The sequence below is a fragment of the Psammomys obesus genome, unplaced genomic scaffold (assembly GCF_907164565.1).
Source record: "Psammomys obesus unplaced genomic scaffold, mPsaObe1.curated_primary_1811, whole genome shotgun sequence".
Taxonomy (NCBI): domain Eukaryota; kingdom Metazoa; phylum Chordata; class Mammalia; order Rodentia; family Muridae; genus Psammomys; species Psammomys obesus.
Window position 1 is genome coordinate 4,478,250 of NW_026590859.1, and position 15,000 is coordinate 4,493,249.

Below are 15,000 nucleotides of genomic sequence, written 5' to 3' on the forward strand. Positions count from 1 at the left end.
AGAGAGAGAGAGAGAGAGAGAGAGAGAGAGGCTGCGCCCTGCCGCTGCCCGCACCGCGTAAGTATCTTCCCCCGTCGCTGTCCCCTCCCCTTTTCCAGAACCGCTCGCCCCGGCTGGTTCTTGAATGGGAAGGAGAGAGCGCGGAGCCTCCCGTTACTCACGCCCGCGTAAACACTCCTTTGCCGAGGGGGAAACGCTGTTGCTTGCGGGCACCGTACTCCAACAGCCCCCCAAGAACAGTTTCCTAAGCAGCAGCCCCGTGGAACTCCGCGCCCCGCGCCTCCCGGTTGGGAACAGTAAGTGAGCTGCGTGGCTTTTATTTCTCTCGCGCGCCTGCCGGCGGCCGGGGTGGCGGTGGCGGTGGGGGAGGCCAGCGCGGCTGGACTTGTCGCTGATCTTGTCACCTTTTGTGTTCTGTGTCTGGGGTGCGCGGAGGCTCTTTCATTTATTTATTTATTTTTCTTGCACTCTTTTCAGGAAAGGGGGCCGCCAGAGGGACGAGCCCCTTTTTGTGTTCTCCAAGATTTTTTCTTCTTCTATCTTCCCGGCTTCTTCCTTCCCCTCTCTACCGAGTTGGAACTCCCAGGCCTGCCCTGGAGTCCTTTCCCTTTGTCTTGTTTATTCTAGCTTGCCTTTCTTCCCGGCTTTTCCTATTTGCTTGGTGTTTGCACACCTTTCACTTCTCCTTTTTTTTAACCCCGGGCAGAGGGCTGGCGGCGGGGAGGAGGGCGGGGAGGAGGGGGCGCCGGCGACTTTCCTCTCCCCCTGTGCTCGGAGCTGGGAGCTCACGCCCGGCCCCGCAGCCGAGGAAGGACGAGTGGGGGGACCGTCCGGAGGAGCCAGCGCGGCGCCCCTCCGCTGGATCTGCGCGCCGGCTCTGGAAAGCACTGATTAGGGAGAGTTGGCCCGCGAGCCTCGGGGGTCGCCCGTGGGACGATCGCGCCGCCGCGCCGCCAAGGGCCGGCCCCGGGTCGGCTGCGCGCGGGCCGCCCGTGGGCGAGAAGAAGCTCCCAGCCATTGCTGGCACGCTGGGTGGTGGGCAGCTGCGCTCCGGCCTCGGTGAGGGCGGCTACACTCTGTTGTCCCAGTTCCTAGCACTGAGGAGGGAGAAGAAGAGCCGGAGAGTGGAGAGGTGAGAGTGCTCGTCGCCGAGGAGGACGGCGAGGAAGGCGGGAGGGAGGAAGGGGGAGAGCTGCTATCTCGCCTGAGCAGACAAGGAGAAGGGACGGGGGAGGAGGGCGGGAGACCTCACCCAAAGTCCAGCCGGGCAAGTTGTCGCCGCCTGCGCCGTGCCAGCCGCACTTAGTCCTGCTAAACTGATCGCCTGTGCGGAGAGCGAGGGGCTCCGGGGGAGCCCAGGCTACCCTCAGCCTCCCGACCCTGCCCGGCTTGTTGGGAAGTTGAGCCCTCCGGGCAGGCTCGGGGCAGAAGCAGGAGGAGGGGCTGGAAGACAGTCTTAAGTAGCCCAAGGAGGCTGGCGGCTGAGCGAAGCCGCCTTCTTGGCAGCCCGGAGTCCTTCTCCGCCTCGGGGAAGGCTGGAAACTCACCTGCTTGCTTATATTTTTCTGAGAAGATCTGTGTTGTCTCCTTAAGCTTATGAAAACAGAGCAAGCCCAGAGTGCCCTCCTTTCAAAGACAAGGCTGGAGTCTCTTGCCTTGTTCTCTTTCCTCCCTAGCCCCCCCCCCTTTCACCACCCCTAGTGTCCCTCTGTTAAAAAAAAAAAAAAATCATTTCCTCCCCTAAACCAGTCAGGCAAATGTCTGTTAGCAGAATGCGCATGGGCAGGGCTGGACAGGTGTGTTGTGTCAAGAAAGACAGGTGCAAGTTTCCTAGGGTCTGTGTTTCTGTGTGGCTCCAGAGCACAGGGCTCCAGGGCTCAGGAGCTTCGTGAATTTATGGTTAACGGGGTTGCCATGCAAATGGCAGTCCCGCTGTTGTGTTCTGAGCCCCTGCCATGAGGGTTTGGGGGGGGGGGTATGTGTTTGTTTGTCTTAAGGATGTTGGCAGGTGACTGCTGAGGTCGTAGCTCAGGCTTCTGTCTGCCAGCCTGCCAAAAGCACCCAGTCCAGGGCAGCAGGTGGAGGGAGTGAACTTTCTCTTTGCTTCTCTCCAGCTTATGCCTCTCTGGCAGGTCAGTGCTTAGCAGAGAGAGAGAGAGAGAGAGAGAGAGAGAGAGAGAGATTGTGTGTGTGTGTGTGTGTGTGTGTGTGTGTGTGTGTTGGACAGCAATGGATGATTTGTAACCGCCCAAAATACTGAAGTCTGTTCACAACTGTGACTGCTGTTACAGCTTGTCTTTGTAGTGAGCTCTCTCCCTGCCCAGAAAGAATAGGTATGCGCCTAAACTCCTTCAAGCCCTGGCTTAGATCCTCTCCTAAAGTGAACTGTGCCTGCCATTGTGGTAGACATGGACCAGGTGTCCTAGATAGGACTTTGATGGAGAGGGAGAAGCTGAGCCTGTGAGCGGGAGCTGGGCTCTTGCTATCTGATGGAAGATTCATCTGGGCAGCCAGCTCTGTGAAGAGTTTCTTGCAAGAACTTCTGAGTGTTTTCAGAAGGAAACAGGCTGCTTACAGAGAGAGAGAAGAAAGTCTGCTGTGTGCAGGGGAGATGTTGGGAGTTCCTTGTAAGTCTGTGTCTGGGTCCTTAACTTTCTGAGAGGGTTGCTTTAAACACTTTGCTTCTTAAAATTGAGTTGTGTGGGAGTAGGTCAGATGATACACATCATTGTTGGTTAGTTTGGAGGTTATTTATCTCTGTTGCCATGAAAATCAAAGGTACATGTCACTTAGTCTTTTTAACATAAACATTAGTCATCCCTACCCCTCTTCTATCACTTTTTTGTATGTTTTTGAAGATTTTTCATAATTAAAATGTCATCCATGACTATGTTCGTATGCCTTATTTTTAATAGGCTTTAGCCATGCCTGGCATTTATTGGTATTTTATGTGCCTGTTGTGCAGAGTTCTGTTCATTTTAACCACCACTTTGTGGGGAGAAGGTCGTGTGTATGCAACGTGCATCTTTGTTCTCTGTGTGCTCACTTGCTAGCCTGATTCCTCTGCGAGCTGTGCCACCTCCTCGCCTAAGCTAATGCGCTCTGTGAGTTGCCAGGCCTCCTGTTATTTATTCAACTCTTAAAGTCCCTTTTCACAGATTTTCCTGCACCATTTCAAGTCTGGTTCCTTTCAAGTATGGTTTCAACTATAGGCTGTCAATCTATCAATAGAATTTTTAAAGAAATTATAAAGTGTTATGGATGATATAAAATGAAAACAGATTATTCTTGATGATGTGCTGTGGGTTTCAAACTCAGTATTTATGTAAATTGGAAGGATCAAAATGAAAATAAATTTCTCCAATGTAATTGCCTAGTGTATTTCAAGCTTCAAAGATAATTTTGAGTATTTTGGGTTTTCTGCAAAAAGAAAAAAGTGTGAGTGCAATTTTAAAGATTATTTCTCACACTCTTTTATTTGCCTAATTTGGTGAATTGCAACTTTTAAATAAGTGGAAATCAATATCTTGGCAGGTCTCAGAAAATGTTCTGTGTTCATTTTTCAAGTGAAAAATGAATGGAATTTTAGATAGGATGGAAGAGGCAAGTAAAATCATTCTAGTTTGAAACCTCTTATTGTAAAAGGAAATTTAAAATTTTTTTGTAGATATTATCACAAGTCTTTAAAATATTAACTTGTACCAAAAAGGTTCTTCAAAAATGTCAAAGGTTTTTTTTTTTTTTTTTTTCACCTTGTAGCATGCAGAAATATCTCTAAAGGAAAAGTTGCTTATTAGCAGAAATGCAGGGAGGTGACAGCTAGGGACTCTGTGTGTGTGTGTGTGTGTGTGTGTGTGTGTGTGTGTGTGTGTGCAAGCTTCTAATTTTTCCCCTGTTGAATCCAGGCTGATTTTCAGAATGCCTTAAGATATTGTTAATGATACTCTACTTGAAGCAATACGACCGGCTTAGCTCATCAGAGACCCTTTAAAGATGACTTTGTAAAAGAAATACAACCCCAGTCATCTCGTCAAATAATTTTATCAACATAGACAGATAGGAGTAACTCGGGCAGGAAGGCATGCTAGCCTTACACTCCCCATGCCTCATAAAAGATCTGTCTGAACTATCTGGATAATTACCATAATGAAACACTTCTTTGTCTAGAATCTGGACTCCAGATAGATGTAATAAAAGCTGCACCCCCTCCCCAAAATAACTTCTTTATTAAAGTCGTGCCCTGAGCTACTTCTCTTCACATTGCTATGTTTCTTTGAAATTCCTTACTGAAAACTGTTTTTACACCACGAAGCCAGCAGTGCCCTCTGCGTGGCTCCTCCCTGGGAAATAGAACGCAGACATGGTGAGGTTCAAGGAGGATCTTTTGGAGCAGCTCTGTCTGACTTGGTGTTGCTTTCTCACTATTTCTTCTGGGCGGCATCTGCTGTGTTATGCTGTCTATTGTATAGGTGGTGTGTGTGTCTGTGTGTGTGTGTGTGTGTGTGTGTGTGTGTGTGTGTGTAGGCTGCATACAATCGATTCAACACAGGTTTAATAATTTAACATTTTGACATACCTTTCCACCTAAACTCAGAAGGGCTTTATAAAGCATGTGCTTTAGGGCAGTAATCATTTGGGGCCTCAGAGTCTGTCATCACTATTTTCTCATCTTCTTTATACTGTTTCTCAGCAAGACTGGTCCAAAAGCTTTATATTGCCTGCTTAAACCCCAAGTCCATATTAAAGTAGAAACACTGTAAGAATCTATGGTAACTGGAGCTGACAAACCACAGCTTAGTTCACACGCTAAGAGAGGCTGACTTGTTCTTCACCTCCGTGGGCTGGCACCGTGGTGACTAAGTCCTTATGTAGCATCCTGGAAACTATGGATTGAAGGTTTGGGGAACCCTGGAAAATGTTCTTGACTGTTTTCATTTTACCATGGCCACTTGATACCGCACTAGGATGTAGAAAACACATTTTTATACATTCCGTTTAATGAAATATGATACTAGATGTGTACTGCGTCAGCCAATTATTATTTAATTATGCCTTTAATGTCCCTGGGTTATGGCCCCAAAGTGTATGGTCACCCTCCTTCATTTCTAAGTTTAAATCTTTTAGCTAAAGGAAGAAATAAATTAATGTGTACCTGTGTTGCTAGCTAAAATATTTTTTTCTTATTTATTTTGTCCTGTTGTTCATATCTCATCTGGACATTTTACAGAGAGACCTAACACATTTGTGTTCTCCTTGACAAAAGTAGAAACAAGTCACCATTTACTTTTTAAATGACACCTGATTCAGATTTTTTTTTTTTAAATCAGTTTAGCTTGGTAAAGTTGGAGGGCGTATTGGGTCTCAGTGGACCCAGTGTGTATGTTTAATTAATATTTATTCTCCAGTGAAGATGAAGAGTGGTGTCATCCTACCTTAGGAGAGCCCAGCCTCCTCTTGGCTGTGGTTGAGGCAGGGATGCAGCTGTTGGTACCTAGGCAGTGTGAGAGGGAGCGCAGTTGACACAGAGGTGAATGGCAGCTAGAGGAGGAAGGTGCGTGGGATGACCTTGTGCTCATCCACACACTGGCGCATCCTCTGGGAGCCTCTGCTGCAGAAGTGCCCTCCCGGGTCCAAGGTGGGCAGGAGGGAAAGACAGTCTGTGTGGCGAGGTGAACAGGGGAAGAGAAGACACAGCAAGGGGTTTCTTCCAGTCTTCCTTGGAGGTCTGTGTGCTTTGCAGGTGATACTGAAGGGACAAAAAGATTTTCAGACACATACAAATGACGTAAAAATGTTAGAACGATGCCAAGTTGCCCTGGTTTGGAAAGCTGATCTATGCACACACAAAAAATCTCCCTCATAACCACCCATACCGAAGTGTTTCTGTGACTCGGAAACTGCCCCCTTTCTCCTGTTCTTGCCCTGGCCTGACATGCTGTGCCTGCATTACCTGTCAGACTCCATGTGCTGCCAGTAAAATATGTGCTACTGTATTTTGTCCTCCCCAAACCAATTGTATTATTAGTGGGTGAGGATTCTCAGTTGTTCTGAACTTAATCTTAAACTCTGCAGTAAAGTCACTGAGATTCCTAATCTGACCCATGTTCAAGCTATTTTTGTTTTGAAGTGTTTACCCTCAGACATACAAAGATCTCTGGAAAGAAATATCATCTTGCCTTCAGGACATCCTGAAACAGGCTCTTTTAAAAGCATTTTGTCTTCAGAGAAAAACACCAAGAGCAAACACAGCATGGTGAAATATTAATCATGAACAACACCCCCAAAAAAACCCACCAAAAAATAAAAACAAAACCTACCAACATATTGCTGCCATATAAGCACAGAGCATTTTCTTGATTTTTACAGGTTATTTCATGCTGAAATTATGCCTATTTGCATGGGTAGTCATTCTTTAGAACTATCCACAGATGCACTCCTAGGGAGTACGTAGATGTTTTTACAGGTGAACCGAAAGAGATGGGAGAGATTCCAAGCACTCCACACGCTGCCTTTGGCAATGGACCCTGTTATTGTGAAGATGTGCTCTGTTAAGCAAACGCGAAGTTCAATATCAGATAAACCCGGCATGAAAGCAGTATTTTCATTTTCTTCATAAAACGTTAATTGTAAACAAAAAGATGTGCTGTCTTTTGCGTGCATACAAAATTTGGGGTTAGCATTTCTAGTTAGTAAGTAACACAATGTATCAAGGGCCTTTGATAAGATGTAGGCACATAATGTATCATGGACCTTTGATAAAATGTAGGGAAGAATGTTTCTTTTTTATATCTTGTCCTCCAAAACAATACTAGTTTGCATACAACGGAGCCACCTCCCTTTCTCACATATTTGATTGATATTTTCTTTATATCTTTCTCCAGTTGCTTCTTCTGTTTGGCTTCCAACCCCCCTTTACTTGGCATAGGCAATAAGATCCACAAATGGTGTGTGTTAAAGAGTTTCTTAGCCATTTGAAGTACTGTTTTGGCAAATGCCACCAGAACAAAACTAGTATTAAAGATATGTGTGTTCTCGCCTTGTCCAATAATACACTGTTGCATATACTGGCCCCTTGCAATAGACAATCTACCTTTCTAATAATTGAAGCCACCAAAAAGATAATGTGCCCATTTCTAAGCATCTCCTTGTTCTGTGTGGACACAGCCACAGATACCATCTTCAGCTGTGAATTCACTGATCAAGCCCCTGTTAACTAAGCAGCATTGAACAATGGACACCTGTGCCTTTATCTCAGCGCTTAACAGCCATCCTACCTTGGAAGATGTTGCCTGCGACATTCTTCCCAGTTTACATGTGACAAAGCTGCTTTTAAATTCAGCAATAAGAGTGTTCTAAATATGTGCAGCTTTCAGTGTCCCTCCTTCAGCAGCGTAAAGGCCACAGTGGCTACAGATCAGCTTCGCACCCGAATTTCCCACAGCCTCAAATTTTCACCCTGTTTCTTAAGCGAACCCACTCCCTCTTCTTTTATAATAAGTCTCAATGCCCCCAAATTTAATCAATTGCTCGTCAGAGGCTATGTTCTTATAATCTGCCATTTCTTCCAAAGATAAACAGTATCATTTTAGGCATTTGTGAAAGAGAATCATATTACTGGTGCTTAAGCAGTTTTTGCTTTTTTTTTTTTTTTTAATCTTAATCCATCTTAAACCAGTGGAGCAGAAATATTTAAAAATGTTTCATTTCAAGCAGAGTTCATGATAAATTGCAATAATTGTGATGTGCCATAAATCCCAGAGCCTATGCATTTTGCATTTGATTCAGGATTGAGGTCAGGAAATTTGGAGAAATTTAAAGAAAATGATTCATCAGTCCTTTTGTTCTGTTGGCCAGGGTCCCGGGATTCTTGAGCTGTGCCCAGCTGACCAGCTTTTGAAGATGGCACAATAACTGTCCAGTGATGCCTGACCATGACAGCACAGCCCTCTTAAGCCGGCAAACCAAGAGGAGAAGGGTTGACATTGGAGTAAAAAGGACGGTAGGGACAGCATCTGCATTCTTTGCTAAGGCAAGGGCAACGTTTTTCAGTGCCATGAATCCCCAAGGTTCAGAGCAGGATGTGGAGTATTCTGTGGTACAACACGCAGATGGGGAAAAGTCGAACGTACTCCGAAAGCTGCTGAAGAGGGCGAACTCGTATGAAGATGCCATGATGCCTTTTCCAGGAGCAACTATAATTTCCCAGCTGTTGAAAAATAACATGAACAAAAACGGTGGCACCGAGCCCAGTTTCCAAGCCAGCGGTCTCTCTAGCACAGGCTCCGAAGTACATCAGGAGGATATATGCAGCAACTCTTCAAGAGATAGTCCCCCCGGGTGCCTTTCCCCTTTTGGCAGGCCTACCATGAGCCAGTTTGATGTGGACCGCTTATGTGATGAGCACCTGAGAGCGAAGCGCGCCCGGGTTGAGAATATCATTCGGGGGATGAGCCATTCCCCCAGTGTGGCATTGAGGGGCAATGAAAACGAAAGAGAGATGGCCCCGCAGTCTGTGAGTCCCCGAGAAAGTTACCGAGAAAACAAACGCAAGCAGAAGCTGCCCCAGCAGCAGCAGCAGAGTTTCCAGCAGCTGGTTTCAGCCCGAAAAGAACAGAAGCGAGAGGAGCGCCGACAGCTGAAACAGCAGCTGGAGGACATGCAGAAGCAGCTGCGCCAGCTGCAGGAGAAGTTCTACCAGGTCTACGACAGCACCGACTCGGAGAATGATGAAGATGGCGACCTGTCTGAAGACAGCATGCGCTCGGAGATCCTGGAAGCGCGGGCCCAGGACTCGGTGGGGCGCTCAGACAACGAGCTGTGTGAGCTGGACCCAGGGCAGTTCATCGACAGGGCTCGGGCCCTGATCAGGGAGCAGGAGATGGCTGAGAACAAGCCTAAGCGAGAAGGCAGCAACAAAGAAAGAGAGCACGGGCCAAACTCGCTGCAGCCAGAAGGCAAGCATCTGGCAGAGACTTTAAAACAGGAGCTGAACACCGCCATGTCCCAGGTCGTGGACACTGTGGTCAAAGTCTTCTCTGCCAAACCGTCTCGCCAGGTTCCTCAGGTCTTCCCGCCTCTCCAGATCCCCCAGGCCAGATTCGCAGTCAATGGGGAAAACCACAATTTCCACACGGCCAACCAGCGCCTGCAATGCTTTGGTGATGTCATCATTCCGAACCCCCTGGACACCTTTGGCAACGTGCAGATGCCTACTTCCACAGACCAGACCGAAGCCCTTCCCCTGGTGGTCCGCAAAAACTCATCCGAGCCATCTGCCTCCGGCCCAGCCACCGGCGGCCACCACCAGGCCCTGCACCAGTCGCCCCTTTCGGCCACCACGGGCTTCGCCGCCCCCAGCTTCCGCCACCCCTTTCCCCTGCCCTTGATGGCCTACCCATTTCAGAGTCCGCTAGGTGCTCCCTCCGGCTCCTTCTCGGGGAAAGACCGAGCCTCTCCCGAGTCCTTAGACTTGACTAGGGACACAACGAGTCTGAGGACCAAGATGTCCTCCCACCACCTCAGCCACCACCCCTGTTCACCAGCACACCCGCCCAGCACCGCAGAAGGACTCTCTTTGTCACTCATAAAGTCCGAGTGTGGCGATCTTCAAGATATGTCCGACATCTCACCTTATTCTGGAAGCGCAATATCCTTTTCCCCTCAAGAACAAATGTGAACAGGAGCCCAAAGGAGAGCACCATAAAGCTTAGGTTCCCACACTGTAGTGGGTGCTGTGTGTCAGTATGGGGTTTTGTTTTTGTTTTGTTTTTAGTATTCCAGGAGGCTTGGTTTTGTTTGGGTTTGGGGACTTTGAGGCTTCACTCTGTAGCCCAGGCTGGCCTAGATCTATCCTGCTGAGATGACAGGCAAGTTCCTCAGGGCACAGCCAGGGCCTCCTTAAGAATGTGGTCTTTCCTATTGCTCACTTAATAGGCTTGTGGCGGCCCTGTGCTGGGTGTTTGTGATTGCAGAGAAACTTCAAAACCAACATCTCTGCAACTTTGACTAGTACTTAATTGCCTCTAGGAACTATTTCCAAGGTGATTTCCCACCCGTGCTTTTTTTTTTTTTTCCTGCCGTTCTTCCTGTGTGACATTCTTATCTCCTTTGAGAGCAGATGTGGGGCAGGGGTAGCGAGGGAGACATCGTGCAAATACTGAATCTTATAAAGATGGTAAGTTTCATGACAGAAGTAAGGAGGAAAGCCAGTTCTCAGGCCTGTGATTCCATTAAGAATTCTCGCTGTCAATGGCCTTTGAGGCCGCTGTGGGCCGCAAAGGCGAGTCATGAAGACCCCTTTCATCAGAAGGAGGCTGCTCAGGCTGTGGAGAGCCGTGGGTGTGGGGAGGGCCTGCATTCCGTCTTCAACCTTAAGAGAGGCTTTTTAAGGCAATGGGCAGGTACTGATTTATTCCGACGGCGAGAGCCTCTCTCCATCACCAAGGCCTGTTCTGTGGGTCTGGGGCAGCTGTCTGTACGCATGAGTGACCTCTGTTCTGCCAAACACAGAAATCTTTTGTCCTAACATACACAAAGCAAATTATTTTGGAAAAGGAGAGAACACAGTTAAATCCAAAACTCAGCTGTATAAAAATGGCCCCTTTAATGACTGTCTTCCATCTGAACCTGACTTAGGTAGAGATGTCAATTATATTTTTAGCAGATCTGTTTTGTACTCCAGCAATTTTTAATCCCTAACTTTTTTTCTTCGACAAATCAATCCCTTCAGTAATTTAAAAGAAAAATCTTGTGGTTGTTTGTCTTTTGGGGGTGGAGAATAGTAGCATTTGGGGACAGGTGGAAGCATGCCTCTTGTATAATAAATTACCAGATGGATATAAAATTTAGCAATTAAGTTGGCAGTTGCTAAATTGAGGATTTTGAGCAATCGTCTTGATGACTGGAAATTGACATTTTAGTAGCTAAGCCCACTCCAGGCTTACGGAAGTTCCAAGTCCCCAGAGTGGTTGAAATATGCGATCTCAGTCCTCCTGGGCAGTCACTGGCAAAGCCAACTGAAGCCACCGGCAAGAGACCGCTTGGGCTACTGAGCCCAGCTTCTCCTCCCACCCCAAAGAGGACATCTTAGGCAACAACAGAGACGCTGAGGTCTTAGATCCGAGTCTGAGCTTGTTTGCTCATTCAGCTTCAGGTTTCAAAAACCCTAAAATTCAGTGTGCCAAGAGCTAAGGCCCACAGGTGTGTTCTGAATCACCAGGCGGCCATTGGACCGCCACAGAGCTGCTGGGCAGGAGGAAGGGAAAGGAAGGAGGCAGGACCTCTTGAGTGGTTGTCAGCCTCCCCGAGAGATCTATCATGCTAGGCTGACTGATATCTAAGGTTCTGCTTCTTGCACCTCAGAGAACTGCATCTTAAAGCAAGTAGCAAATAGCAGTCTCCCTGTCTGTCTGTCTGTCTGTCTCTGGCCCTCCCTCTCTTTCTTTCTCTCTCTCTCTCTTTCACACACACACACACACACACACACACACACACAAAGTAACATGTGCTCATCTTGGTGAGCAGGTAAACTAGGTTTTGAAATCCTGAAAGTACAGAGAAAAGTCTCCTCGCTGAGAATGCCAGCCTTCTAAGTTTTGGACTTCATAACATGATCAGACAATTTTGATTACACCCCCTTTGTTGTTAACATGGCTTTGTAGGGAGTGTGCTACCTTTGGTTTGCCATCAGTGACCCTTAAGCTTACTGTGCCACCCTCTCTATCTAACCCGCTGAGGAATTTTGAAGATTTAGAGGAAAAGAAGTGCCTTCGCATACACCTATGATTGTAAAGAAAATGTGGGCACATCTTCGGAGAGTGGCTTTTCTGTCTCCTGCTGCTCTGAGCCCCTTCTGAGCAGTGTGGCAGGAGACATGCAGGTCACCTGAGGTAAGGTTGTTTACATCTGGGCTTGCTTCCTTCCTTCAGGCCCCATGGCCTCAGGCCTCCTACTGAATTTAGCCATTTTGTCTCACACATTTTGACCTTCTAACCTCTGACTTTCTGCTCTCTTCTCCTCCTCATACCTGGGACTGGCCGGGGCTCTGGGAAAGGACAGGCAAATCACAACAGGCAACCTGTTCCCACTTTGCACCTGCTCCCCTCGTGGCTGTGCCCACGACTCACCTCACTCAGATTCCCGCTGTTCTGAAGAACCATTCTGTCTGCTTAGTCTTAGACTAAAACATACAAACAAACAAAAAAACAAACCAAACAACAACAAACCTCTCAAGCTTTGCTTGGTAAAATATTGAGGGATCATAGCAAGTAGTATTTTATTTCAGTTTCTGTAGGACGCTGCCTTAGGGGGGAATGTCAGTATGACGGAGAACAAGTGCTGGATGGCCCACGGGCCCACCATGAGTGTCATAGTCTTTACATTGTCATGAATAACTTGCATGTTTTAAAACCTTAGTATGCCGGAGACTGAACCCAGGGGCTTGTACATACTAAGGGAACAACTTGCCCCTGGATAATCACTTCAGGACAGCACCATTTCCCCCTAGATGAACCCTCTTTCTTACTCCCCAGGGCCTTCCTGCTCCTCAGTGAAGTAGCCATGATTGAGAGCAGTGCTGAATCCCTGCTTCTCCGGGGCCTCCAGGCTCTGTTGAACACATTCGTCATACATGTTTACGATACTAGGCTCACGGCCTTGCGGTCCCTCTAGAAGGAAGGAAGTCACTCGTGTCCATATTGAATGGGACTTCAGTGCACCTGGTCAAAGAGCTCATGTCTTGGGTATAAAGCAATGTGTTCAGTATCTTTGCAAATGAATCTGTTTAATCAAATATTAAGTTTTATTCAAATTCCCCAAGATTCAGCCAGCCAATTGTCTTTCTTCGTGATGTTCCTTGTCACTCATCTTCTTTGCATCTCAAGAGAATGGCCTTGTGTAGGCCTTTCCCATTTGCATCACGCAGTACAAGCCCAAGGTTGTCAGATGAACCATTAAGAGCTGCACGGCTGGAGGTCCTTAGCCTGTTCTGTGGACCTGACGTTTTCGAAGAAAATATCTCATGGATATTTGGGGTTGAGAAGGAAAAACCGTTTCATGGCATAAAGTCCAACCATAAAACAGCAGTTGAGAATGGATGATTGGCTTTTTGTTATTGTTCTCTCTGGTTTGTTGAGGCAAGATCTCCTTATGTAGCCTAGGCTGGCCTTGAGGTCACAGCAATCCTCCTGCCTCAGCAACCCTCATGTTGGGATTACAGGTATGAAGTGTGATCTCTGACACTTTTAGAAGCCTTGAAGGGCCTCAGAATTTAACACATAGATGAGATTCCCAAATGGCTGCAGGCATCTCCAGGGAAAAAAAAGTCATTAAAACAAACAAATAAACAAACAAAACCCTACACAGCTTTCTGATGCTGTCAGGTCCTTGAGAGAGGGACAGCCTGCTCTAAATGAGAGCCTAGCGCTTTTCCACACATTGAATTTTCTTGGGAAGCTTCAGACCAAATCAGGGAAGGGGAATTCTTTCTGTTTCAGCTTAGAAAATGGGAGACGCCTCTTCCCAGTGTGGAACCACGGCTTGAAACACAGAGTTCAACAAGGAAAAACAAATTTCTTTTTTCTTCCTGTAGCCTTCAGGGCCTATTCTTCTTGCATTTGCCTTTTTGCTGCCTGAGCTCTTCCTCCTGCGGCTGCCACTTAGGTAAGGTTATATTGTGCTTGGTAAACAAACGGCATCGAGACTGTCAGGCTGTTTGGACTCTGGTTCAGCTGAACCCCTCTCCTTCCCTGATCCTTTATGTGCTGAGCAGATGTCTTTCATTAATTTATGGATTTATCATCTTTTCTCTCTCTCTCTCTTTACACCTGGCAGCCATCTCAAGTTTCTGCAGTTATTGTCTATTTTGCATTACACATAGAATTGAATGTCATCTGTCTTCACAAAGCTGAGGCGGGCCTCGTGAGCGCCGGGACAGCTCCCGTTTGCACCCCTCCCCTCCCCCACCCCTTCACCTCCTTCTTGTTTATTTGTGCTCATTTTCTTTCCTGGCCTTGAATGGAGCTCAGCCCGAGTTCGGTACAGCTGTGTGTTTACTGACTATTCCGTCGTGAGTCATTGTGCGTGTGCAAGTATCCAGGAAACAGCTAGTGCCTTCTTGGAAGAACAGTTGCTCTCAGCACAAGCACTTAAAAGGGGAATTAACCAATTGGTCAGTTCAGATTGATTTTGAGGAGGAAAAAAAAAAAGGATTATCTAGCTGCTGGCTTTTAAATGTTTCATTAGCTATTTTTAATAGTTTATTAGAAACATATATTTTATGAGAATTTTGTATAGATTACACAAGGGTCGCCAGGGACAGAGACTGTGTTCTCTTTGGACATGATTCCAGGTATTACCAACCGGAAACATCTTGAAGCAAAAACCTGAGCAATCTGAATCAGAAAAAAAAAAAAAAAAAATGACATTAAATAAAAGCCTCTAATTTCTGATCAAAAGAGCATAGATTTTCTTTTCTTTTTTTTTAATACAAAGAGCTGAACTCTCTTAACAAAATTTAGATGCATGGAAAGCCCCAGGGTATTTGGACAACCTTTGTGCCTCTCTGAGACACGCAGGAAAACAGTTCGTCTTTTGTAGGAAACCAAATCTTCAAGGTCTAGAGCTTAGAAGCGTGTACAGGGCTCTCGGGGAGAAAAGACTGGAACCCAGATTGGAGATACTCATTCAAGTTTGGGCTCGCTTAAAACTCTTATCGCGAGGCTGGGAGACAGCTTGCCACTGTGATTTCACTTATCCATTTGGACAGATGGTCCTGAAGTGTGCCCGGCTCCTTTAGCCGCCTCGATCGGTCTAATGGAGGTTACTGGAGGGCCTTTCAGCTTTTCCTTGGCACAACAAGTATGTCAGCCATAAATTATCGTCTTTGTAATCATTAAGGACCTTAAACAAAAACACAAGTTCAGTTAAGCTGCTTTGGCTTGCACATAGAAAAATCAAAATTTCTTTCTTCAGTGTTTACTCTCAGCTACACAAACACACACA

General features: G+C 46.8%; 2 protein-coding genes across 7 annotated transcripts in view; one reads left to right on the forward strand and one right to left on the reverse strand.

Moving 5' to 3' along the window:
• The first annotated feature begins 1 nt into the window (after window position 1).
• Window positions 2–15,000, forward strand: part of Prox1 (prospero homeobox 1) — a 50,855-nt gene continuing 35,856 nt past the window's right edge. For 3 of the 6 annotated variants that reach the window (XM_055609269.1, XM_055609273.1, XM_055609274.1), the window contains exons 1-2: window positions 1,675–2,627; window positions 7,855–9,646. In XM_055609269.1, coding sequence (XP_055465244.1) covers window positions 7,922–9,646 — 1,725 coding nt within the window. In that variant the 5' untranslated portion in view covers window positions 1,675–2,627; window positions 7,855–7,921. The other 3 variants (XM_055609272.1, XM_055609270.1, XM_055609271.1) reach the window with 3 other exon arrangements.
• On the reverse strand, window positions 892–7,298 carry LOC129678424 (uncharacterized). Its single transcript, XM_055609193.1, has 3 exons — window positions 7,275–7,298; window positions 1,253–1,685; window positions 892–1,097 (listed from the first exon to the last, which is right to left on the reverse strand). The coding sequence occupies exons 1-3, from the start codon at window positions 7,296–7,298 to the stop codon at window positions 892–894; spliced, it is 663 nt and encodes a 220-aa protein (XP_055465168.1).

Excerpts from the sequence above, each read along its gene's own strand:
- LOC129678424 (XM_055609193.1), bottom strand. The coding sequence starts at position 7,298 with ATGTCGCAGGCAACATCTTCCAAG. Across the intron at positions 1,686-7,274 it reads CGCAGGCAACATCTTCCAAG|GGGGGGGGGCTAGGGAGGAA; the intron begins GTAGGATGGCTG and ends GGGTGGTGAAAG. Across the intron at positions 1,098-1,252 it reads CTTGCCCGGCTGGACTTTGG|TGCTAGGAACTGGGACAACA; the intron begins GTGAGGTCTCCC and ends CTCCCTCCTCAG.